General features: G+C 40.1%; 1 protein-coding gene across 3 annotated transcripts in view; it reads right to left on the reverse strand.

Annotated features, from left to right (window-relative positions):
- The window catches only part of ARHGAP15 (Rho GTPase activating protein 15), a 339525-nt gene that overhangs the window by 255014 nt on the left and 57167 nt on the right, over positions 1-27344 (reverse strand). For all 3 annotated transcript variants that reach the window (XM_063340777.1, XM_063340778.1, XM_063340776.1), the window contains 2 exons: positions 27207-27294; positions 20642-20731 (listed from right to left, as the gene is read on the reverse strand). In XM_063340777.1, coding sequence (XP_063196847.1) covers positions 20642-20731; positions 27207-27294 — 178 coding nt within the window. The remainder of the gene's footprint in view (positions 1-20641; positions 20732-27206; positions 27295-27344) is intronic.

Genomic DNA, 27344 nt, shown 5'->3' on the forward strand with positions numbered 1-27344 from the left:
AATATGTTTTCTGTTGTTTCTGCCAAAAAAACATCAATTGGTCCAGATCCGCACAAAATCTGCCTTCTTCTGCTTAAATTTACCCCACGCTCACTGAAGGGCTGGTGAGACTTAGTGAACTTTAAAGTAAACGAGGCCAAGTTCTGGTGTAACCTTCGTTTGGTTTCACTGTAAAAATACCACACACAGCTATCTCTCAGAATTAGAGAGACAAATTCCTGGACAATTAAAAGAAGCCCTTATGCTCATGTTCAGCTTACTTCTTCTCTATATAATGCCTGCTTCTTCCATGCATAGTTGGGAAAGTAGAAGATACTATCCAAACTAGTAGCTTGAACTGGATAAACAGTACAGCAGCACAAGCGTGCATGTACAATGAAATCCTCAAAGCATTACATTTTAAGACTCCTCCTAAGCTGGCAACATCCATGGTGGAGCAATGAACCTGGTGGTGATAAAAATGTGTGGGTTATATGCTGGCTGCACCATGCTGCTATGGACTGTATCCCCGGTGTTGAGCCCATACACTCTACGCTGAGCGAGAGGAGCATTTCTCTAGAAAAATTATATTCCTTTAAAACATGGATCACCAGCTTTCACCATGGTGATTCATGGATCACCATGAATCACCAGCTTTAGGCAACAGGATTTCCATCTAGAAAATTCTCTATCAATTCCAGCCCTCCACTCATGGACCACTTTATATATATTTATACACACACCTATATAGATGCTGCCTCTGCCGCCTCAGCTAGCTACTACAGTGAGCAAACCACCAAGAAATGATAAAAAGCCACCTCTGCCCGGTCGATGTTCTCCTGGCGTTGGCACCTACATCCTGGAGAGGTCCTTAGTCAGAAGAGCGTACTTACAGACCTACAGCCTACATACCTACATACATACAGCCAGATACATACAGATACAGTTGCTTCTTGTTGGCTTGATCTTGAGTGGAGAGGAGAGCTGATGACTAGCCTGAAGATACCATGCGGCAGAACATTTTGGGGTTTTTTTAAGCTTCTCATACTTATATTTAATCTGAAAGTCTCAGGCTTTCATACAGACTGAAGAAAAGAGAAATTCTTAGTACCAATCACTGTCCTGTTCACAGTTAAATACTGTTACAGATGGGAACAGAAGGACTTATTGCTGCAGGACACTGATCTTACAATGCACATCTGGAGCACGTTGTCTACACCCAGACTGGCAGTGGAGATTGCACGCATCAGATGCCATTAGTCAGAAAATGTGTTAGCACAAAGAAATTATGATAAGTGCACAACATGGTCAGATGTAAGGAAAAGCACCATTTGTAGATTTGTTAGTCAATTAGGCTTTATTTCAAGTGATTCCCCCAAGGCTTCTTGAGGTAGGAACATTTGTTTTCCTTCATTTCACCTAGGCTCGCTATAATTCAGTGACTATAGACTTCTATATAGTCTCAGTATTTTTATTTTCATAGCTGTCACTCAAGGCATCACCTGTGCTTTGACCCCTCTCCTGATCCTTACTAAACAACCACATGTCATCCAAGCACAGATACGACAACAAAAAGCAGAAAAACAGTGATGCACAAAACTATCAACCTTTGTACTGTGACTGTTCTCAACCTCTCTTTAATATTGTGAATTAAATCAAGAATACAGGGTCAGCATTTTGGCTAACAAACAGCACTGTTGAAGACAGATTGCTCACAACACATATACGAGTTCCACCTTTGTAGGACATATGTGTCCTTTTTTATTTCGTACTCTAAAATTGACTTTTGGAGTTTCCAACACTTGGAAAAAAACCCACTCTTCAGCAAACAAGTCTTAGCATACAGAAATAAGAGGCATTTGTGCAAAACCCAATCATCCCTAGTCTATAGAGTTTACCTACCATTAAAAACACTTTGTTGTTGAACGGTGAATGTAACAATACCACATTGCAACTACCAAATAAATTAGGCAAGTAGCAGAATAGGTCATAGGCTGAAACTGGTTGGCATCACCCGATTAAACTGTTATAAAATAAGAAATAAATTCATAGAAGTCTAAGTCAATTTGCTAAATGGAAGAAGGTTGAGGAAGTTAAATAGATTGCTTGTAATGAATAATCCGAGTAACTATGCTCTGCAATTTCAGGAGAAATACTGCAGATATTTCAAAGTTTCATATTTACTAGAAAGATCTTCAAAAATCTTTTTAAAAAGTAAAATGTGCGCTGAACTTTTCTGACATTTACAAAAGTAATTAATTAATATGATTAAGCAAATTAGACTGAGCCAAAGTCTGACTGATTGTAAAGCATGCTGCAAGAGCCACCTGTTTGCTAGAAAGATTAGATACTATGGTGCTGGCAGCTAGAAAAAAAAACAGAGAATTATGAAAGATACGATAGAGAAACATCTATATATACTGATCTTTCAGATCTTTCAGATCTGTCTTGTCTAACACGCACCACCAGATTATCTCAGCTTTACCTGATAAAAGAATTGTCCATAAGGCATTGTTACTTGGAAAAAAACCCTACAGATTAAGCTAAAACAAAGTCACTGTTAGCTAGGTCCATAAGGATATTTATGAATCTGATTCCTAATTAGGTGCCTCAATTCCTCTGCGGATCTAGCTAGCCGGTTCCCAAGGTCCAGGAAAATCCTCCGCACTGGTCGCCTTCTGTCTAGATTTGCTTTCCTTAGTCTTGAAGGAAGCGGTGTAAGTTCCTGCTGCATAGGTACAATATCTTTGCCCACATTAACATTTAGCATTTAAGAATGAAATTCTGATTAGCAGTAATTGCTACAAGATGCTGCAAAACATGCAATTATAGAATATTCATCCCTGGCCACCTTTTACAACGTTAAACAAAACTTGAAAATAGGGCAGAGAGATGCGTTCTTGTTATCCTACTACATTTTTATGGTTTGGATTAACGTGAAGCTCCAGTTGTGTACTTGATAGTGTCAGGCACCATGTAGACATGGAACAAACCCATCACCTCTGTCCCTAGGAGCCTATAGTGAAAGCGTAAGAGGAGAGACAACACACCCAGCTTTAAAGGACTTGCAGAAGAGTAGCACTGGTGGTACAGCACGCAGCACAGACCAGCTACTAACGTGCTACTTCCGTCTGGTACTTGATGAGTACTGCATTGACTAATACTTGATAATACTTGATTTTGAGATCCATACTGAGCCCTTTACTGTCCTGGCTTCAGTGCTGTTCATACGGAAATCAGGTAAAGTGAGCTTCACCACGAGACTACCAGCGCATGTCCGGATTTGAGCGCAGAGCTCTTCTCCAGGCTCTACAGCAGGCATGTGGAGCTTGTCTTCGTTGTTAAGTACGAGAAGACTTCAGAGAACCCACTAGATGTTCAGAGCAGGAAGGGGATGAGGACTGGAGCAACAGACTCTTGTGTTTACAGTGCAGACACAGTACCAGAGCGGTGCTGGTAAAGGAGATTGTCCTGTACCAGCACAGGAGCAAAGGTCTTGGACAGGAGGCAGGAGGTGGAAGTGAATAATTTTTCCAAAAGACTAGCCAAAGGAGCAGACAAAGACGTGGAAGAAGAGCAGAATCATAGAAGCCCTGAGGAGCAAGACTGTGAGACGAGTTTGTTGTTTGGGAGTTTGTTGTTACCAGCTAGGAGAGACGGGCCATCAGCGCCGTGCAGTTGTACCAATCCCATTAAGTTTTTCATGGAAATGATGCCTTAGCGCTCACTCTGTGCCCCAGAGATTTAGCTGAGGGCTAGCATGGTGCCTTGTATGTTAGATTACCATCACTAAAATAACACATTGGAACCTGGCTAATAACGAACTTTGCAAATTACCATTCCTGCAAAGAGAAAATGCTAACAAATGGACGTCTCCATGAAAAGAAAATGCTGGATACCGAAATTAGCAGAGCTGACTGCTAGGTATGCTCAATTAGGAGCGTATATGTGGACTTTTATAGAAATAGTTTTAGTCACGCTCAGCCCTGCTGCTTGAGCTATACTTCTGCCATACAGATTAACTAAACACAATATTAAAGATGCAAAAAAACTGTGATTTGAAAGTTCTGACATAAACAGTCCCTGAAAAAGAAGCAAACAGAGCACACATTGTCTATGCCATTTGTGAGCCAGTGGATCTAATGGTTCACTTACTTTACAACCTGCTTTGGAATAATTTGGCACATCTCTAATTTTAACAAGCTTCAGTGGGATTAGATAAAATGCAGACTTTGTTTACATCAATTAACACTCAAAGAACTACAAAAGAACTTGTTAACTGCGTTTATGAACAAAAAGTAACAAACTGAGAGTTTGTCCAAATGAAGTTACTGTACGACTTGCTCAGATTGGCACAGTTGTCTCTAAAAGACTAAAAACAAAAACCCAACAACTGAACTGCATTTTCAGAGAGGCAGATGTGTATTTTTAATTACATCGGCAGATATAATCTACATTTGCAATAACTGCATTATCAGTTTTGCATACATCAAATTCACCAAAATGACTGCTTTCCTCCACATGCCACGTAGACATTCACTGAGTTAAGCGGAAAACCAAAACCATTGAAGCCGAGTTGACAAATACACGGGCTGTTGCTATATTATTATTATTATTATTCCTATTTCCAATTATTTTACCTTGACTGATTATAAACACGGTCTTCTCTGCATGCTACAGAGCCGGAAAGAAAACGTGGATGACTTCAAACCCAGCGCTAGCCGTCTTCAGAGATAATAAATGGTCACATCACATACTCCTCATGAAAGGTTTGCAAATAGTAAGGGAATTAATAAAGATACAGAAAAGGAAGAAAAAAGCAGGGAAAACTAAGAGTTTAAAAAGTGAGAGAAGGAGAAAAGTGCACTATGGACTATACTATACTACATATAGTGTATAGTAGCTATACCTTCTGAAAGATTCAGTCTTTTTGGTGATAAACATTTTGCGTCCTGTATCCTATCATTTCCATAGATCTCTATGTCTTCCAATCTCTAAGTAAGGTAAGAGACACCTCCAGAAGTTGCTGGTTTTATAAATCCCTCGGGATCATCCACCTCTAAGGAAGCTTTCTGTTCCTTGCTCGGGTGGGGAGCAACACGCTGCAATCTTTTCCCGTTCTTTCCCCATGTCATGGGTTCAGCCTCAGACGGCAACAGAGACCCACGTGCCGCTGGCTCAGGCCTTCCCAATATGGGAAGAATCGGAAGAAAAAGGCGAAACTCTTGGGTTGAGACAAAGGCAGTTTAACAGAACAGCAAAGGGAACGAAAACAACAACAACAACGCGGACAGAGGATATACAAACACAATTTCGGAACCGATGCCCCAGCCCGAATCGACTTCCCGCACCCTCCCCTGGCAGCTCCGGGTGGGCATGGCTCCCACGGGATGGAATGTCTGTGTCCCTGCGGAAAATTAACCCTATGCCCACGAGAACCAGGACACCCCATTTTTAGCCCAGGGCTTCATAAAAAGCATTGCCACCATAATTGCAATGTTCTTAGTTACATTTTCCATGTAGCCAAGAGGCCTGGACACTATATAAACACATTTTTATTACTTTAATAGCATGTCATTTTAATTAGAAGTGACATCCCAAAACAACAGTATTGCTCTACTCGCACGCGCTGTCACCAGAGAGACCACCGGCCGGTCAATGCAGTGTTTCCCGGTCCTGCGATACTGCAGCTTCTCCATCCTAATACGACAAAATTAATTCTCACAACCTGATAACAAGGCCGTTACTATACTAACAACGGTAAAAGGTGGCTCTGCTAGAACAGCCTCGTGTACTCGAGCATTTCGGATCAAAGGTCTATTGAACAGCAACAACAAATAGAATCAATTTCTTCAACCCTTTCCGCATTTCTAAACATCTAAACACACCACAGATTGTGACGTCACGAAGCTCAGGCGAGTGGTGCCGTGGGACGGCCAGCCCTGCTCCAGCCACGAGATCTAAGGGAGAGCTCTCCCGACAGGGGAACCCAGCCACCGGCTGGAGACACCTTCACGCTCTGGTGTTCGAGGATGGTCTAGATGGAGATGGCTCACTTAGCCACAGCAAAGAGGAAGCGGCAGGAACGGAGGGAAACGTGCGGTTGACTACACACATTGACTAAGCGATGTGAATCTCGGTGATCCCTCACCCTGAGCCCCCGGTTATGCCCTCTGCCCGCTTGACTCCACCGCGCTGCCATTCCAAAAGCCGCGCTGATAAACTGCAGCGGTTGTGCCAATGGAGAAGCCAGGAAACAGTCTTCAATCTATGGGACCACACCAGCTGTATCACAAACACCATTCCTTAAGGTAGGGATACTAAGTGAAACAAAATTTTTATTTATTATTTTTTTAAGGAAATAGGACAAAGGAGAATTCAAGAGCAAGAGGAATTGTATGACAGCAAGTACAGCTGAAAAGTGATTTTTCTTTTTCTTTTTTTCCTTTTTTCTAATGAAGGGTAAAGAGTGAGAGTTTAGGAAAGCAATGGGAAGGGAAATGTTCCTCTGAAATGAAGAAAAACAGGCTGTGATAAGAATCAAGTAAAAAAAATAAATAGTTTTAAGCACAGTTATGGCACTAGTGGTATCACGTTTTAAAGGAAGCATTGTGAATATCACATAGACCTACAAGCCCATTGGGACTTGGAGTCTTTTGTCCAGTAACTACCACCCGACAAGCGTTAGTTACTGAAACGATGACATCCCAAGGAAACAGCCATGAAGACATTTAATAATCAAGTAATTGAGTTCATAAAGGCTATTTGATATGGCTTGTAAGTATTAACATACACATCTGGATGTATCAGAGAAACCTGACTCCAAAACGCTCTCTAAACAAGACCGACTATAAATGCAGACTATTCCAGCGCATACAGATAAATTCCTGATAGGTATCCAAACTCTGGACAATCTAATAGCAGCTTATCATTGATTGCATGCTAGACAACAATTTAGGGTTTGTTTTCCATTAGCAAACACCTCAAATTACATGAAAGGCAGAAAAAGTTCCCTAGATACAAACATTAAATATTTATCAGCCTTATGTCTGCTCAGTCACCACTCATCTAAAAAAGTCCATTAATTAAATACTTTAGAAACGATTAAAACACTTCTTTAGAACTTATTGGCACCTGTTAATTCACTGACCCTACGAGGCTGTGGCAGTAAATGTCTCGTTTGATTGCTTCTGTTACCAATAAGTCAGCGGCTTAAAGACAAAGGAGACATGATGCAACTTCACGTACCGCAGCCTTGCCTTAAAACACAAAAGCCAGTATCTAGAGGCAGAGGAACAGAACATTTATGTAGACAGGGCAGCACAAATAATCTATTTAACCTAATCTTTTAATTACAGGAAACATCTCGTAGCAAGACATACAAGAGCAATGAAATGACCCAGAGCTAGAAATCAAGATGATATATTTGTGCATGTGAAAGTAACACCAGTAGAATTCATAAAAGAAAACCTCCTTGGGCATTATTATCTTTCCATCAGGATATACTGTCATCACATTGAGAACAGGAGAAAAATTGCTTAAAATATGTTCTTAAAATACAAAAATATAAAATAGAGGGTAAAGAAGACAAAAACAAAACCAGAGAAAGGTAAATAAAATTAGAGGGGGGGAAAAAACGCAGGTGAAAAGAAATCTCCATTTGAATCAAAAAAGGAGCATCTTAGGAGGAGGGGGAGGAAAGAAATAAGGGACAGACCCTAATAGCTTGACATAGCACAGCACCTACTCTACAGAAGCTGCAACGATTTTGGTGTCATTATTTACTCAGTAATGCACTATTCAGCGGAGAGGGGTGTTCAAATCTGGCCCTGCTTGGGCAGTATGCAAATCTTCTCCCACTCCTCTGCAAGCTCTTAAGGCTCGCTGGCAGAGAGTCCCCTGAAGAGTCCTGGCAATGCCACACACTGCGGTGGGAAACGAGCATCTTGCAAAGAACCCCTGAGATCCTCCTACCCCCTCAAATCTGCGCAAGTGGGGAAGTGTTGCCTGGAAGGGGGAGCGAGACAGAGCGTGTGTGCAGGAGAGGGAGTGAAAACAACACTGGTAATTATAAGAGAGTCCTGAAATACCAGGAGATGGAGACAATAATTGATCCTTAAGAAAAAAAAAAAATAATTGTATACTCCTCGCTATATATAACATTTTTCCCCTTCCCATTTGTGATATTCTGACCCTTTGTTCCGATCCTTTACCTTGCTACATCTGAGTTATTACCGAATATTTGAAAAAATTGGCTTGCCTTCCTTTGATCTTCTACTATTGGATTACATTCTTCCTACTCCCTGTACACAGTTCTTCACTCCCACATTTATTTTCCCCATTTCTTTGTTTACATTCAATTTTACCATATTTCTTCACACTTTTCCGCACGGGTAAAGTCTATGTTATGTTCCAACACTCTCTCTTATTCCTTACTTTGCACTTTTTAACTGAGCTCGTAGAATATTTGTTTCCAGAATTACAATTAAAAAAAAACAAAACAAAACAAAACAAAAAAGAACAAGGGTATGCAATGGTGAAAACGTGTTCCTTTTCACTCCACTGCAGCCTTAGCTGAATCGCGCTGCCATTGTTTTCCATCAGAACTTGCATTTCCAAACTTGGGAATTCCCATCAGTCTGTTTGACAGAATTTTCCTGGTTTTTTCTCAGGTGGTGTGCATTTTTCAAATGCCAGTAACATACCACTACAGAATTTCCCGGGAGGAACAGCTTGGTTTGAGGGACTCTTATTCAAAAGCCTTAGTTCCAAGAAAGCCATTTGAAACAGAAGAATCAAAACGGATTATTTACATTCTATAAATCAAAACAAAACTACAACCAATGCATTTCAAAATATTGCTATAATTATTTTCTACAGGCTGATAAATTGCTGGACATCCTTTCTTGAGCGCTGGTTGGCAATTTGTGAGCACTAAACAAAATGTTTATTTAATTTTAGATTGCGAATATAATTATTAAAAGTGTGATTCCAAATCCACATGATAAAAAAAAAAAGAATATACAAGGGAAAAAAAAAAAAAGGCGGGGGGGGCATATTTCAGTTCCGTTAGCAGTGTTTTTACACCCCTGTCTATGGAAGGGGGGAGAGAGGCACTTGCCCCAGGGTGTAACTGGCTGCCTCTGCCCCGAGGGGTGGCAGAGCCCAGCCTCAGCAGGGGCAGAGCATCCCGAGGAAGGTGACAAACCTCGAGGTCACAGCAGTGTCCGCTATGCCAGTTTGGGGCTAAGAAACCACAAAGCTCAGGAAATCTCTACCAGCAATCCCAACTCCATTCTCTAAAGTATATTAAAATGACAGAGACGTAAAAAGGTATTTGCCCCACTTTTCTCAGCATGTTTAGAAGAGAACCTGCGTCTTTCTCAAAAAAGATAGGGATTATTTTCTGAACAAAGTATATTTTTTCTTCATAAACTGTGCACCATGATCCTTCTTTCTCCTACAATAAAAGCCAGCGGACATTATAAGCTGTGAAGAGCCATAAGACAGTATTCAAAGTCTGCAAAAAGGGTTCTTGTCTCTGACTCCCACATTCACACCCGAGTATTTCCATTTGTGGCCTCTCAAACACGTGGCTTGGGCTGTGCTGGCCAAGGACCAGCTTATATAGACTGCCCTACGAATTCAGCACAAGAGAGAAACATAGGCATGCTGCTATAGATACCCACAAAATCGCATAAGATCTACCCCTAGCGTAAATCAGGAGAGTTTGGGTGAAGTCAGTGTATTAGCATCAATGGCGGTGGGTCTTGTTACCCTCAGTCAAAATCTAACCCGTACAGTCTATAGCAGGTAGCCCTGTACCATGAGAAAATATGGGTGGGCTGTGAATGGGTTTTGCTACCATAACTAAAAAGAAAAGTAAAAAACCAGTCAATCCGTCCTGCATTGATTTCAGTACTGGAGGATGGGGTATTGAAATGAGTAGATATTGGTTATTTCGATCTCTTGCTCCATGACGCCTGCTTGTCTCCTTTTAACTTTACCACCCATGAACGATGTTTCTGAATCAATTCAAGAGATCTCCGTACAGCCCACGATTAAAAAAAATATTCAATTTCCATTGTTTTACAGCAGTAGTAGTGGCCAAAGCACGTGTCTGCTTCGTGTGCCTGGAAGCTGGGCGTTTGGTGGTAACAGGTTACTTCAACAGTTCGGATTAAAAAGCGTATCATTCACTTAACTGTGCAGTATCAGTGCAATTCATCTCAGTCCGTAAGAGATGACATCTTCAATAGAATATGTAAAGTATGCCTCCACCTAGTGATGACTACGTACAAATAATAGAAAATAATAATAATTCTATTACTTAAGAGAATCTTAGTATTTGGATCCCATTTTCATAAATTAACATGTGCTCTCATACAAATATTCACTTATATCAATGCACACTTTCCATGCTGGAAAATTAGTCTAAAACTCAATCTGGAAAAGTTTACCTGTAAACTCTGACTTGTGCGTGCATGGGCGTGTGTGATACAATAAATGCTTTATAGGTTTCAAGTATGTGAAAATTTTAAATAATAACATGTTCGTAACAATCATGACTATTGTCTGCAAAGAAATACAAAACAAAGGGAGGCTGACTGAAGTGCTGCGGATTTTAAGTGTTAAAACCCTGTGATAATTTAAGGTAGATAGTCTATTTTTAAATGAAATGGTAAGCAAACCTCATCTCCTCTTTGCAACTTTGCTTGCCAAGGAAAATGTCTGCTAAGCTTCTTGAATTACCCTGTTTTACAGACGCAATTGCAGATGTAATTGCTTGAAATTCCTAGGAATTGATTCACCCCAAATCAGAGAAAAGGCAATGAAAGTAAAAATTAAAAAAAAAAAAAAAAGAAAAAAAAAAAAACCAGCATACTAAGATAAGAAAAACCCCACCACACCAGGATTCAAGCAATCCAGCCCCTGAACTCAAACTCAAGTTTTTAACAACTCTCATAATCCATATCAAAATACTCTATAAATGGGAACAATTTGAGGCGCATCCTTAAAATCAATAAACTCGAGGAGGAGGTTTGAAAAGCCGGGGTGGGGTGGGGTGGGGGGGGGAGCTCCCTCGTGGAAATTGTTCTTCTGGGTTTTCCTTTCATTTGCATCGTCTGGGAACTACCTTAAATGTCTTCTCAGGCTGGCTATGCTTGTATTACCATTTCAAAAAGTCTCCCCATCCCATTAGTGGTCCATGAATCACAGCCTAAGAATGACTGCCCTGCTGAGAACCGGGAGGTATATTATCTAAAAGAGAGGGCAGGTCACCATTTGCATTTCTCCCCTTGCATTCCAGTTCCCTGCCGTTGTCCATTTAACACCTTGAAACAGCCAAAACCCTCCCCGTCCCCAAAGAGATTTTTTTTTTTTGCGTGTGTGTGTGTGTTTTTCCTACACGCACACACAAAAATGTGAATCCCAAGCGCAGGGTCTGGCATCCCTGGGCACACCGACGCGAGGTGCCGCCTTTGCGAGAGAGGACAGCCAAGGCTCGCCGTGCCCAGCCAACTTCCAATATCTGCCTCGCTCATTACAGAGAAACACAAAAAAATGGAGCAAAGGGACTTCGCCAAGATTTTAAAAAATGTAGTGGCTGGATACAGAAATACCAGCACCAAACATGTAAACAAGTCAGATTTGATTATCTCTGAGTGAGTTCATTTAGGATTCATTTTTCTCTTTTTTTTTTTTTTGTTGTTGTTTTTTTCTTTTTTCCCCAAGAGTTTGATAAATTAAGGAAACACGTGCAATGTTTGGGCCATATCAAGACCATTTTTTTTTTTTTTTAATATTAACTTACATAGAAGGCTGCAAAAATCATACTGCTTTTAAAATTAATTTAGATGTTTTCACTCAGGAAAAAAATCACAAAACCTTAAAGTACTAAAGAATCGGGAAATCCAGGCTCCTTTTGCATTTCTGCGCTCCCTTTCAGCTGTCGATAGCCAGGTCTATGAAAATACCATTTTCCCAGTTTTAGGGGTACACAAACCAGAGCACCAAAGGCCTCACATCAGAGCACCCTGGGCTTTATCAAGTCCACCAAACTGGATATCTGTCGCGCTAATTCTAATTTTATGTGCTTTATCTTGGACCAGCCCGTTCCTTAGGAAGCTATTCACCCTTTCCCTATCAGCCCTGCTGATCAGAAGATAATCACCATTTTAAAGCATAAAACTACTACCACATGCATAATTTAGAGAACACAGGTTTACAGCAGCACTATTCCTTCCTAAAAGCAGACATTACCTCATTTAGCAACCGGCTAAAATAAGAGTTAATAGTATGAAATGTTTGGACGAGCACTGATTTCTGCAGAGAGATGCTTAAAAGCCGCTCCCTGCGGTGATGGTGAGGAGACCCGCACCCTGTCCTCTGCAGGGCTGGTTGTCCCCTGGGAAGGGGACATCCCTGGTGGCAGTGGCCAGTCCCGGGCCTTGTTGGAGGCTGCCCGCGCCGGCTCGTGCGCTGCCCACGAGATGGCAGCAATATGTTTATGAATAATGCAGCAAGGGGCTGCAGCCCACTGCCATGCCGCATGCGAGCCGCACAACGCCACTCGCTTCTTCTGCTGTAAAAAAAATAAATTAAAAAAAATAAAAAAAAAAAAACTGGCAAAAAAAAAAACCCAAACCAAAACAAAAAAAACCCACCACACCAACCACCAACACAATCCTCCGTGAATTCAGCTGCAAAATGATGCAAAAAATCAGTGCAGCTCCCACTGTCTTGCTTTGCTCATGGGTAAGCTGCCCAGATTGCTTTTTCCCTCAGGTTCGGCGTTATCCCCGGCACAAGGTGCTTCTTGTGCACTCACATACTTGTCCAGGCCCTATGCTCCGCCGTGCTCGTCCCCGAGACGAAATTATTTCGCATGCATATTAAGCATTAACTGCTGTTATGTTTTATTTTTTGCGATGCAGAAAATGCCTGTGGCTTGAAATAAATATTTTCTTTTCTGATGGACAAATAACATCTGCACGTCTGAAAGCTGCAGCGTAGCTGTCAAAAGCTAAGTGATTCACATAATTTCTTAAGAAGCACATGTGTATGAGCACACACAGGCACTCGTACCTAGCACAGTCACTCACACAGCAGCGCTTACAGCCGTCAAAAGCTGGGCTCTTGAAAAAGCGCGGTGCACTATTATAATAATCATTTTTAGCAGACAGACATCTATGTCCACGCAATGTCAGATTTGGAGACTATGAGTTGTGGGTTGGTTTCTTTGGTTTTGTTTTTTTTAAATCAGCCTGATCTTCACAGAAAAAAACAAACAAACAAACAAACAGAAAACCCAACCACAACTAAGGCTCGCTTTGTATTTTGATTTTGGAGTTCTCTGGGTTTTCGTGAGACCCCAGGCTCTGGTGTGTTATAGGAGCTGGATGCCCTGGTGTTTCATGGCCCGCGGCGAGTACCACAGTGGAGGAGATCTGCGGCGCTGCAGGCAGCATCACCGCGACACCCGCCCCATAGCAGCTCTGTCTTCAGCCAGACTTCATCAAAACCTCCATGAGCTGTTGACGTTACACGTCTCAAGTGATTTTTCCCCCCCCACCCCCCAACACAGTGAATTTTTCATGAATTTTTTCATGGGGCAATAATTGGTGAAAAGGAACCGTCTAGCTAAGATGATATTTAGCTGCAAATCAATCGAAGTTTTGTTGAGATTTGGAATCTTCCTTGAGGTAGCCAGGTACGACAAAACGTTGCTTATTAGAAGTGAACTCCATTTCTGCAAAAATAATAACTTTTTTCACATTATCAGTAAAATGGTGACTAGGGGTTTTTTTATTTATTTATTTTTAAAATAGACTACTGTCCTGATTTTGTAGCCACAAAATACCTGAGGCCCTTGCTGACACCACGGAGTTTTGCGTTGCCCCAAAGCAGGCACAGGGACCACAGAACGTGAAATACATTAGCTATAACTTTGTGGGAAATCTACTTCCAGTGCTCAACTTGTCGGTTTTATGAATAAAGTCGCTGTTCCTTGAAAGCTTCGGAATTCTATTATAGAGGTTGAACATTTAGAGAGGTTCCTTGAAATTATATTCCAGAGGTTGAGGAATCAGTTTCCCAAAGCCTTTAAATGCACACCCTTGTCAAAGTCGAGCGTCTGCCTGCTGATACCTTGTCTATTTTAAAACTGTATACGGTTTGAAACAAAGTACAAATATTTTGGTACCTAGCATAAAAAAAAAAGTTTTCTATAAATCACTTTCTACAATGCGCCACTGGTTTTATACACACAAAATCCAAGACCACACAGTTTGCACGTTCCTGTCATTAGGTGTAAAGCTTTGTTGTCACAGCCTGTACCACAGGAATAATGAAATATCTCCCTTTCTCTTTCATCACATTTTTTTTTTTTTGGGGGGTGGGGGGGTGGAGACTGGCTTTATTACCTGGTATTTCTTAAAACTTGAATCACACCAAGCATTTTCGTGTCTGTATTTACAAAGCAACCTGAATTTCATTTCACTCTCAATGTGCTCTCTTTGGGGTAACGGGAGTAACATCAAGTCTGAAACAGCCACGAGAGAAGGCAAACACGTTAATTCGCCCAGGGTGGTGAAAGTCTCACCGTTGCTCACCTAGCACTCCTGAAACAAGGGTGAAACCACGGATCCCCTGGCTTATACAAGTGCCCCAGTTACCAGGCTCGTGCTTATTCTGGGTTAGAGGAGGACCTTTTCCTTTCTCAGGTAGTGCTTCTACCTGATATGCTCTTCAGTAACCAGGAGCACCTCCCTGGGTCTCAGGAGCAGCTACTGTCAACACAGGTAAACCGATTGCAATTAAATCTGCCCTTTTTATACACCAAAACAATAAAATAATTTAAAAAAAAAATAAAAATTACCAAGCATCTCTAAATGTCTCTCCTCTTTATCACCTTAAAGTCTTTAGAAAGCAAAGTGACTTCTCAATTGTGTAACGTTTAGAATGTATATTGTGTGCATGGTTTTTTTTTTTTTTCTGCAAAACTTTCCCCACAATCGAGGATATTTTCCTTCTTACCCTATGTACTCTCTCTCTTACTTTTCTGTCTTCATCAACAACAAAAACCTGGCATAAAGATACGCAAAGGAGACACAGCTCTACTGCCATTGCTTGATGTGATCCTGCCTGGTTTGGCAAGCTAAGAGCACTACTATAACACCTGATTCCGAAAGCAAAGATCTGGATCTGAACCGCTTGACACCTCAGGAAATTTGGGGACTCCAGGAAGGCAATGAACTAAAGAAAGCATTGTTTCATTTCTAGCTTTTAAAATAAAAGGAAAAGATAATAGAGCAATTAATAAATTTTAAGGAAGAGCCTCTATTTCAACCTCAAACCAGGACATCAACAGATGTGAATAAGAAGTTAGTCAAAAAAATGTCCACAGAGCTATAATATTATAAAATCAGAATTAAGAGTCAGGTCCCAGAACCCTGAAATAAGCATAAATGGATATTTAAAGTGTCCACCATTCACAGCTCTGATTCTACATTTTGTTCACATTTCTGTCAAATACAGGAAGTATTATGTGGCTTTCAAAATGAAAAACTTTAAGAATAAGACAACTACATTGAAGGGGGGGGGGGGGGAGAAAAAAAAAAAAAAGGCAGGCATTCACAGGTCTTTTGTTTGGGTTACAAAAGAAAATAGCTGATACATGGAGAAGTCAGGAGATTGTCTGCATCCACCCATTAGGTTTTACTGAACATTTCGGCAGGGGCTTTTCTGGTAAGGTCACTAACAAGGTAGTTGAGAGAATTAGAAACACAATCCAGAGACCATTCCACATTGCTGTGTTCAAGATCTCCCACTTATATCAATTAAAAAAAAAAAAAGACTACTTTGTACTTAAAAATATACACTAGAACATCACTGAGATGATGATTAAGACTGTTTCTTGTGCTATTTTAAAAACTAATTATAAGTTTATTATTTAAAGAACCTCTTGCTGATACCATCTGATAACTGTGTGATGCGGCTAAGTCTTTTAATTAGGCAAAAAAAAAATATATTCAGGTCCCTGGGATAGAAATTAAACTACGATCACAGCAGACAAACCTCCAGAAGTGGGCAAAATGCTATACAGAGGTTTGAAAATCACCACAGGTCCATCCGCTGGATGTGTAATTCAAAGCCAACAGAGGTTGCTCCATGCCTTGGAGGAGCTTCAGGCAAGAGCACTCTCAGGCCCAGGAAACAGCCCTTTCTCCGGGGCAGGTTCAGGATGGAGAACACGCTCCAACTGCTGATAAGGACCACCAGAAGCTTCACATCTCACTAAGTGCAAGGTGCCTTCCTTAGTCTTGCCTCCTCCACACAGCATTTACATCGAAAAGCCATACAAAGAAATCCAAATACCAAAGCCTCTCCACATCGCACCCTCAGTGCTCCCTCTAGAGAGACCATGGAAAACGATCCCCATGGCAAGAAGTGGTGACTTAAAACATTCCTGGGAGGCATCCAGATACTATACTGATCCTACAGTACGTAGAACAAAATAGCTTATCATTCAGATTATCCTCTTGGACAAAGCTGGATAGCTTCAAGGACAAGGGAGTTACCCTAGATCCGCACCATAAACGTTATTATATATGAAACAGCTGCAAGATAAATTCTTTCATGTTACACATAGGTACAGTTGTACTTTCAGCTGTCTCACTGTTGAAATACTGTACGTCTTACACGGATTTCAATATTTGTAAAATACACTCACAAATTTGTAAAAAACTCATTTTTAGTTGCGTATGAGTGAGCAACCCCTTACAGCTGCAGTGTATTTAAAAAAAAAAAAAAACAAAACACAAAACCACCGCAATATCACACCAATCTGTGGCTAAAGCCAGGGAATTGAAACTCCAGAAATTCTTCATATGAAACCTTCCTAAAAAATGAACTTGGTAAACAGGGGAAAAAAATATTACTAAAGAAACTAAAAAAAAATGTCAGTTGGTTAAACAAATTGTGCTATTAAGAAAGAAAAAAGCAGCTCCACCAATTCCCAAGTACGCTGCGTGTGACCTTTTTTTGCACTCTTCACCTCTCTCCTATTTTTCCTTTTCTTTTTTGAATCATCCAAGAGAAATCTTCCAAAACCTCTTCAAGGAAATAGTCTACAGCCACAAGACTTTGTGCTAATGGAGCTCCCGAATTATGAAGCCAGAAGTCAAGAGCACGGCTTCCACGACGTCTGGGCTGAATTTGAAATTAAAAGGGCTGCTTGACTTAGCATCAAGGGTGAGTGAAGCAGGGGAAAGGATAAACTCCAGTTGAAAAGTTTACTAAAAGCAGAAAACACTGAATATTGAGAAAATCTGTAAACTAAGCTAGTTACTGGTGCCTCGGCAGCCATATTAGTACTGCCTCAAGAGCACCCCATCATGTTACTTTCTTTTTTGATAACCCACATCAAAACGCACCTACCCACTATCAAGCTAAGCCAAATAAAGGAAAGAGGAGAACGACAGTGACATAGGCGCTGTTTCTGTTCCCGTTGCTGACTGACAACACCGCCATCCCTTAACATGGTTTTATTTAGTTATTACAACCATCTCTCTGTAAATGACACTTAGGATTATTTAAGATTATGTTGTAATCCTTTTAATCCTCAGTGCTTTAAATTTCAGGCTAAACACCAAAGAGCAAACTAGCACTTAGCAGAAATGTTTAAAGCATGTGATTTGAACATAAATCTTCTTTTATTCACCACTCCTCTGATGAAGACCTAGTGTATCGCGTCATTCAGGCAGCAAGAACAAACAGCACGGCATCTCACTGCAAACCGCTACGTTTCCCCACGTCACGTGAGGCTGTTTCTAACCAGTTCTTTCCCTTGGTGCTAGCTATATCATCAATAAAATAAATGAAGGAAAAATCAGAGGGTTATATTTTATAAAGATGTGCGTATTTCCAGTTACTATTAAGGAAAACTTGGAAAAAACCCTCCACGTAACGTGTTCATCAAGAACAGAAATAGATTGCACGCACAAATTGGATAGTGTGAGAGACGGATCAGACTTATCCTGTTAAACAGGGAGTAGCTCAATTAAAATGAGTGGAGTAACACTGCTGAAAACCTCATGATCAAGCCCAGAAACCCAAATCTTCCTGCCTGAATATCATTTACTTGCAGCTTCCTCTTTTTTCTTTCCCTGCATCGATCATGTTTCCAATTAGTTTTCTTTATGATACTCCTATACTCCCATCTTCTTGTTACCATCCATTAACTGTCATACGCTAAGATTTTAAATTCAAGATTTCCTTCTTTTTCTTCAAACCAAAATCTCAACAGTCATTTTCTATTTCTAATCTATAATTCATGAACTCAAATTGAGCACCCAGGCTAAATCAAACTCAAAATTCTGCATCTACTCCTGGTACAACACATTAGCAGAAAGCAACCACTGCTCTGTTTGAATCACAAAATAATGGTTTATTATTCAAAAAGTAATGAAACAGAACCCCACCAACTATGCTTTGTTGCCATGCTTTGAAGATTTAATCACACTTATTTCTGATCATTTCAGAGTTAGGCAGCAAATGTATTTAATCAAATGGCAATGCAATGCATCTATATTTAGGTCGCCAAAAAAAAAAAAATTAAAAAAAATCACCCATGTTCTTTTCATTTCAACAAGTCTATGAATAAGTAGACATATATTATCAATCTGATTCCCACCCACTAGGGATAAGTAGATCATCAGAAGCGTTTCCTGAAATATTCAGTATCCAGGTACAAACTGACCTCTCCGCTTTCGAACTCGCCTTGGATTCCCTCCAGACTATCTCATAAATCTTCGCTCGCTCTCTCTCGAGTCCCCTTCCCACTCTATCTGCTCATGTAGCACCAGTCTCATTCAGTCCTTCCCTTTCCCAAAATGTCACCACTACTGATGCCAAAGCCTTCTCCTCTTTCGCTCTTACCATCTGGCATAATCTTCTTGTAGCTCTCTGTCTAAACAATGCTCCATCCCTTTTCAAAATGTGTCTTAACATATGTCCTTCCTCCCATGCTTTTACTTCTTAATGTCTCTCCCACTCACTTATTGGCTTGATGAAGACACGTTTTAATGGGTTCAAACAGTAGTGCATGAGTTTCCTTTCTCACATCATTCTGATTCAGTGGAGTTACACCTCACACTAACAGAAGTGAGAAGAAAATGCATTGCAAAGTCTTCGTACAACCAGTTTGGTAAATCAATAGCAGAGCTTCATTTGTCTTTACATTGGAAACGTATTAGCTGCAATGAATCACCGCTCCAGTATGCATTTCCAAACAGAAATTTTGCTTACTGCAAAATGAGAAATAAACCCTAGAAGCTCAGAAGACTTGTCAGCGTGCTCAGGGGGTTGCAGGAGTGAAGGCTGAGGTTATACTTAATCACGTTCCAAGTAAAAAAGCTGAAGATTGACAGCAAAACCAAAATATTTATTCTAAAAATACCTAGGAAATGACAAAGCTCCAAGTGTTGTCTCAAGTCAACCTGAAGGATGTGGGGGGTATAGAAGCGTAAGTCTCACTGTCTTGAAGAAGAGGAACATTGCTAAATATTGCATGTGCTTCAGAAAGATGTCTAGAAAAACAAACCTTGAAAAATCTCTGTAACACCCAGTTCACCCAAAGAGGTTTCTTTTCAAGAAGCCACGTACAGTCCCTTGGGGGAATTTGTGTGTGGCAGTCTTGTTCTTAAACCCCAGACCCGGGCACAGTTGGCTCCTCCAGCATGTTTCACTTGGTGATGATGCCAAAGGACTATCTGGTAACTAACAGTATCTTGACCCTGATGCGTTCCCTTCTGTGTTTCTCTTCCCTTTATTGTTTGTATTGTTAAAAATTCTTAATGTTAGAACTCTGGGAAACAACTCTATTCATAGAGAATAATATTTTGATGTGGCTTGATGCAACTTTTAGTGAAACAAAAAAAAACCAAACCCTTTTCTACTGATATTCATGGGAGTTGGAGTATGTCCAAAACCTGAAGATGTTGCAATAAGCTATTTTAGCCCCTAGATCCTGGAATGTTAACCTTGCAGTAACGCTTTTCTCGTCCTTTCATCTTCTTGGGCCTTGATCCTCCCTTTCAATTCAATGGGATTTAGACGAAGCAATTAAATAATATTATTTTCCATCAATGAAGAATAGTCCTATGAGAAATACATGTCCTTCTATGCTGGCCCTGACAGAGGCAAGCTTTTAAAATCCTCCCCTCCCCTTCCAGAAATGAACCTGGGTCATCACCGTCTGAGAGCCCTGAACAGCAATAAAAATAAACAGAGTAACCGCACTGTGTTGGAGCCATGCTTGTATAAGCAGTTTGAAGAAGTTGTGTTTATGGAAGTCCTTTAGGTCAAGATTCTAGGCCTGAACCCAAAGCAATTACCTACTAAGTTTTAAAAACAAATGGAATATAGAGCATTAATCAATAAATCAACAGGTTCTCAAGTGTTTAGGAGACTCAGTCATCAGAAATCCTTCTCTTAGAAAAACAGTAAACCGATGCTTGATAAAATGTTACACTCCTGTATTGGCAAGAAAAACGCTGTATGAAATCAGTCTCTACTTATTAAAACCAAGGAAATAGAACCTGCCTCTTAACAGAGTTTATACTCAAATGAGCAATGAAACGCATACGTTGCCTCTTACCTGAAAGACGTTCTTTCTGCTGGATTTCTCTGAGGTCCACTCAATGCGAGCACCACACAAATCCACACACTCAGGTTTATGTCCTGGTTTCTGGAAAGAAAAAAAAAAAAAAAAAAAATCCACCATGAACATGGCTTGACTTTTCACAAGTGGGGACAGTTATCAGATAAAGCAAGAATAGATCAAGTTCAAGCATCAGATTATTGTAGCACAGCTGCTGCTATTACTGAAAAGAGTTCATTATTCCCTGGTATTATTAAATAACCACTCCTGAGGTGTTTTAACTCAGAAATAAGGTTCTTATGCTAGATATATAATTTTAAAGATAATTAGATGGTTTAAAAACCAGTCTAATATAACATAAACATAAAACAGACAACATAATATAACATAACATAAAACAGATCAAAACACAAATGCCTACACATTGACCAGAGATTTTAAATTCTTATTTTGAAAAACCTCTTGAAAAGCCTTTGGGTTGAAAAGGTAAAGATTTGTGGTTTTTCCAAATGCAAATTTAAACTGGTGCAGTTGGAAAGGACAGAAATTAGACAAGAACATACGTCGTATCTGTAAGACAAGCTATCTCCTTTCTCCAAAAAAATTATCATTTCTAGCTCCTAAACAAAAATATATAAATAAGAGGCTTCGAGGGCATATGTGTGACACCCCGAGAGAGCTCAACACTAGGGTAGCTCCACACACTTTGCTGCTTCGCGATGTCGGTCCCCGCATCCCGGAGTGACACAGCTCTGCCTCCCCAGCTCCTCCGTATGGATGCAAATAATTTGGAGAGCAGATTTGTTTGCCTGTATCATCTACGTTGCTGGGAGTTGGTGTAAAGCACAATAATCCTCATTTACCATCTAAGCTACTTCTCCAGGGACTCGGCCTGCGCAGCACTTCTGGCAAAGCCCATGTGGTTTAGAGTAGCCATCGTAGATTAGGTTACTGCACGTCCCAGACAACGATAAAAATACTAGAGCTAACAGTATAAAGCACTAATAAGTCCCTTTTGGGTAAGATATGGAGTAATATCCACATAACATAATTAATCAGCTTGATGTGTCTTTTTTGCTCTGTTGTTCTTAAACCATTTTACCTTAAAAAAATGGCATTAGTGATAAAGAAAACAGAGTTAATAGAAGAAGTTACAGTGGCCAGTCCGGCATCAACCACATCATCAGCTTTCCAAAGATTGCTCACTGAATTTTTCTGATGTTGCTATCAAAGGCAAAAAAAAAAAAAAAAAAAAAAAAAAAAAAAAAAAAGTGTGTTCTCCAGGGTGCTTTTGAGATGGGTAGAAAAGGACCTATTTAGGTTAAAAGAAGTAGAGTAAGAAATCCTGGTCAAGTAATTTGCAGCCAGAGACTCTGGCATTTTTCAGTACTGGAGTTGTAATTATCGTCTACATTTGCCAAACCATAAAACCACCATGGTTCAGCTCCTCTAAAACTGACAGTCCTGCATGTCTTTGTTCCTTTTTTATTTTTTTTATATTATTTTTTTTTAATAGAAAAAATATGCTATTCAAAACAGAAGGATGTTCTTGCGGCTAAACCACTGGAAGAGCAGGGTTTGGATTTTTTTTCTCCAGCTCGGCCTCAAACTTCCTGCCTGGCCTCTGACAAGAACTTAACCTTCCTGAATTTTGAATAACAGATCAAAACTTCAGTATCGATAGCTGATTTTAAAAGGAAGTTTTGAAATTTAATCCGTTAATATTTGCATGGCAAAAGCGACAAAGTGGAAAAAACAAACAGACAAACATCAACCTATAAAAATATTCAAATAGGGGGAAAAAAAAAACAACCTTGAATTTTCAGTATTCCAGTGCTATATTTTATAAACAGGGCTATGGTGCCTACTTGGACTAGACCATTCTCCTTGGCCAGGAGACACCCCAGGGAAGTTTCCTCCCCAGGACTCCATGCAATGACCAGGTCTGCACCGCAGAGCGCGGGCAGCTCTGTAACCCGTCATGAACACGCAAGACAGCCTTGTCGAAGTGGACCACCTTGGTCTCTTTGAAAAAACTGCCCAAAAGGACAGTTTGAGTCTGAAAATACTTTAACAAAAGAAGGGCAGCTTTATTCCACTAGCAGAAAGCGGCGAGAAATTTTGGAAACACGTAATGAGATGCAAAGAAGAGTTTAACATATAGACAGAGAAACAGACAAAGTTTCTTGATAGTCAAAGCTACTGGGCTACAGAATATTTTCCTCAGGAAAACTGCCATGGCATTTCACAGTGAAGTGAGAAAAAACAGTGAGAATCCCGGGGAAGTTTTGCGGGAAGATGGAATAGTGAACTCTATAGGATTTTACCATCTCCAATTTGTATGACTGTATGAAAAAGCATGCCACAGCAGAACTTGGACTCCTCGGTGCAATCAGTGCACACACAGCTTAATTTTGTTGTACTAATCTGGAATTTGTTTATAGCTCTGATTTTGTAATAAGCAGAAGAAAATTATAAGTATGCGCATCTCCCTTTCCGGAAAGGATAGGATGGTGTGGAAAGATGAACACCCTTTCTGCTATGTACAACAATGAACTGGAAAGCTTCGCTTTTGGAGAATTTAGCAATTCTGCTACGGGGATATGAGATGTACATAAACACCATATGAGATTCGCAGGTATGGCATTGTATGTGAAGCTTCTGATGAAAACTACATGCAGAACCACCCGGATCCATCAAGCCTGAAACCGTCCATCAAGCGCGTGAGTCCCTCTTTTCATAGGATGGTTCGGGTTGGAAGGGACCTTAGAGATCATCCAGTTCCAACCCCCCTGCCCTGGGCAGGGGCACCTCCCACTAGACCAGGCTGCTCAAAGCCCCATCCAGCCTGGCCTTGAACACTTCCAGGGATGAGGCAGCCACAACCTCCCTGGGCAACTTGTTCCAGTGTCTCACCACCCTTACAGTAAATAATTTCTGCCTAATATCTAATCTAAATCTCCCTTCTTCCAGTTTGAAACGGTTACCCCTCCTCCTATCATTACACCCCCTGATAAGGAGTTCCTCCCCATCTTTCTTGTAGACCCCCTTTAGGGACTGGAAGGCACCTGGGGAGCTCCACACAATGGGAAGCCCCGATTAAATCCAGAGGGATTCCAGGAAAACTGCCTAGAAACTCCTCCTGGCCTAAACATGATCCATAGTTTTCTTTCCAGCCTCCGCATTACCCAGCAACACTGCGCGAGAGGGAGTTAAGGTTACTGGGAAAGCCTGAGCCCTCTCCGTCCTTGCTTTGTGTTTCGCAGTCAGAGCAATTATGTTATATCAGTGTTGTTGGAGGGGGTTATGCTGTAAATTGATACAAGTGTCTGCTACAATGAAATCTTCCTAAACATGAATATGGATTTCAGCAGCATTTTCACTCGCTAAATTACTTTGCAGATGGGCTAATAACCTGAGGTTAAAATAACCTCTGTTGAATAAACTATCTCAGGGAATAAACAGGCTACTTTTTCTTGGTCAGAAAGACCAACTGATAATAGAATTTAACACCGGTGAGAAAGAACGGAGCCGTGATCCTTTGAGATCACAATGTCCTTAATTTAAAATGAAAAGCAAGTTCTATTCATACGAATGCTAAAAAAAGTGTATCAAAAGCGTGACCACAACTGATCAAGGCAGTAGCAAAAGATAATGATTTAACTACATGGCATGCAAACGTGCATTCTCGGTAATGTTTGTAAACAAGCTCATTTTCTGAATCCCTCCTCTGTGTGCTTTAATTATTCTGCTCTATTACTAATAACAACACCAGACATTGTCACTACCTTCACCAGAAAGCTATGGATCCCAGTCTTCTCCATGCAAATCAACCGGAAAGTCATTACACTGTGTCCTACATCTACAACCATACAAAAAAAAAACCAAACCAAACCAAAACCAAACCCAAACACCTCCTTTTCGCTATTATCAGTTCTTTGCATTAGAATATTATTAAAGATTTTGGTAAATATAATTCTAAATGACCTCTAAGTGTTATCCTATCATCAGAAAAAGAGGTATGATTAGGATGTGCTTTCATTTCCCTCTCTCCTGTTGCCTTTATTGTGAAATATCATTCCTCTTATAACGATGCTGTCTTATTCTGAATTTTCACTTCATGTACAGTACTTAACAATTAATGAATTAATATCTTTATAATACAAAGGAACATTAATCTTTTTGTTAAGTCACATCATTTTCCTGCTAACAATAAAAATGCTTTGTTATGAGTCATGCTGTCCTGAATGAACATTGCCTCTATTACATTATTTAATTAATGGTTGAGCTCCCCTTTTCCCAAAGTAAACTACAGCTGGGGAAAAAAAAAAAAAAACAAACCTAAAAAAAAAAAAAATCAGTAAACAACTGATTTCTAATGAAGCCTTTTTATTTTATTTCCTTTCCACTATCAAAATTATATTTGGTTAAATGGTTTACAAAGGAAATAAGCATTGCATTTGCTTTATCAGATGAGATCAACATGCCGGTTTAGCTTTTTTTGATGTGTGAAATTTGGGGTTAGGAAATTGGGTTATAAGATTTTGAATACTGACAGCTCTTGTTGTTTTCAGGCTTTACCCAATTGGTTTCTTCACCATTGCGTAGAAGTTATGTGCAATAGACAGAAAATGCAACTTGAACAGCTTTTTCTAACCTAGTGAACGTTGAGTTCACAGCCCCAGTGTTCAGATCTAGCATGGAATTAAAAACAACCCAACCAAACAAAAAACATACTTTTGTTTTTTCCCTCGTAATGAGAGGAATATGGGATCAATATGCCTGCGTTCTTCCTAACACAGGCGGCAGCAGATGTTATCTCACTAATTGTGAGCACTGGGGGTGAAGTAAAACTTCAGGGAAAGGGACTGACTTCTCAGAAGATCCTTTCTCGTAGCACACCTTAATTTTTTGAGTTAAACTGATTGAGATCTGGGCCAGAGGCATGTTCTCCCGGCAAGTCTACTTTAGCATCTGAATCCTTAAATAGCCAATGGGAATTTTAACCGTGTGGAGGAGCCTCAGAGCCAAATCGAGTCTCCTGTGTGTTGAATTTCCACTGGTCCATTTATCTCCTGGGATCTGGGTGAGCACTTGCAAAGAGAGGTGAAAAGAAGGAGAAGGTAGAAGCACAAGACGGCTAGTAAATGGTAAGATTGGTTCTAATAAGTTCACCTGCAATTTTTTTTTTTTTCATTTAAATAATAACTAATTCAATTTTAAGGAAAACAGATGATTCTGAAAAAATATTAATTCAAGCCACACTGTTTTCATGGCTTTGGAAAAGTGTATTTTCCTGCTGTACTAGCACAAACAGGAGCAGAAAATAACAAATTTCATCCTTTACTTGCTATTATTGTTTCATCTATTTTTATTTTTCTGCAACCCTCATCTTTCCAAAAAAGCAAGGCAGGAAAAGGTGTTCTTTAAAGCTGATTTTATGGCAGGTGGCATTGATAGATCAGGAATAGATAGAAGACAATGCTTGTATCACCTGCCATGGCAAAAAATAGCTTATTGTTTGTGACTCCTGCCAAAGAGAGCACCTTTGTGGCCACCCATCACGCCAACGAGATTTGGCAGGTTTGATCAGGCCTTGAGAGCCTTTCACAACGGGGCTTTGTCAAACCTGTCCCTTCGCTGCCCACAGTGTCACGCATTTACCAAATTCCCCTTTTTCCTGCCCACATTCAGGTTCGTAGGCTCAAACTCGGCAGTAACTAGCACCGAAGGAGTACGTGCCGTTATTGCTTGCTCAACGTAGCTGTCACATCTCCGAAGACTAAGATCGGTGGCCTTTCCTTGGGGCACAATAAAAAGGTACTGCAAATTTCACTTTGTAGTAACTACAGGCTACAGAAATTGCATTAGCTGCATTAGATGGAGTCATAGAAATATTCAGGAAGGTTAGCGGGATATGGTAGTTGTCACATTTATACTACGATAAAAAATCACTTTGCTAACTTATAATGTTTTCTGCTTTGGTAACACCCTATATTAAGGTGCCGTTTATAAATAATTTATTATTATTTATTAATGTATAAGCCACTTTATAGGATGGTAGATAACAACTTAAATTCATGTATTAAAGATGCACATACATGGTTTAATACAATTTACGTCTCACAATATCCTTTGCAACAGATTCTCATCGCATCATCTGTTAAGCATTTATTACTAATGCATTTTATAACATACTTTATAATACATTATTTGAGGAAGCAGCCGCATTTAGTGATCATTTTCATAAATAAGAATAAAGCATTTATAAATGGCACCTTAATTTAAAGTGTTACCTTCACATTACGGGATAGTCACTCACCATTCGTCTCACTTTGCAATTATTCTCAAAATGCACCTCTTAATAAAGGACATGCTAAGTCCTATTTCTTCTCATACGCTCCATCTGATTAAAAGTTTATCAAGGCATTTTCCTTCAGCTGCTCTCAAACCCTTGAAGGTTGTCAGCTCAGTCCGAATTTGTCTTATGTAAACACCAAACTTTTTCTACTGAAATAACAGTGGCGAGGAAGCTGAGGATATTGGATGGTTGATTGCCTACCAGGTTGGCCAGCGCCGGCTGCTTGGATTCTTTGTAGAATTCCATTTTCCGAGCTGTGAGAACAACCCAGGACGTGGACCAGTTTTTCCTTAAAAATAAAATGAAATTTTAAAAAGAAAAAAATCAGCAAGGCATGCA

The sequence above is a fragment of the Chroicocephalus ridibundus genome, chromosome 7, assembly GCF_963924245.1.
Source record: "Chroicocephalus ridibundus chromosome 7, bChrRid1.1, whole genome shotgun sequence".
In the NCBI taxonomy this organism is placed as follows: Eukaryota; Metazoa; Chordata; class Aves; order Charadriiformes; family Laridae; genus Chroicocephalus; species Chroicocephalus ridibundus.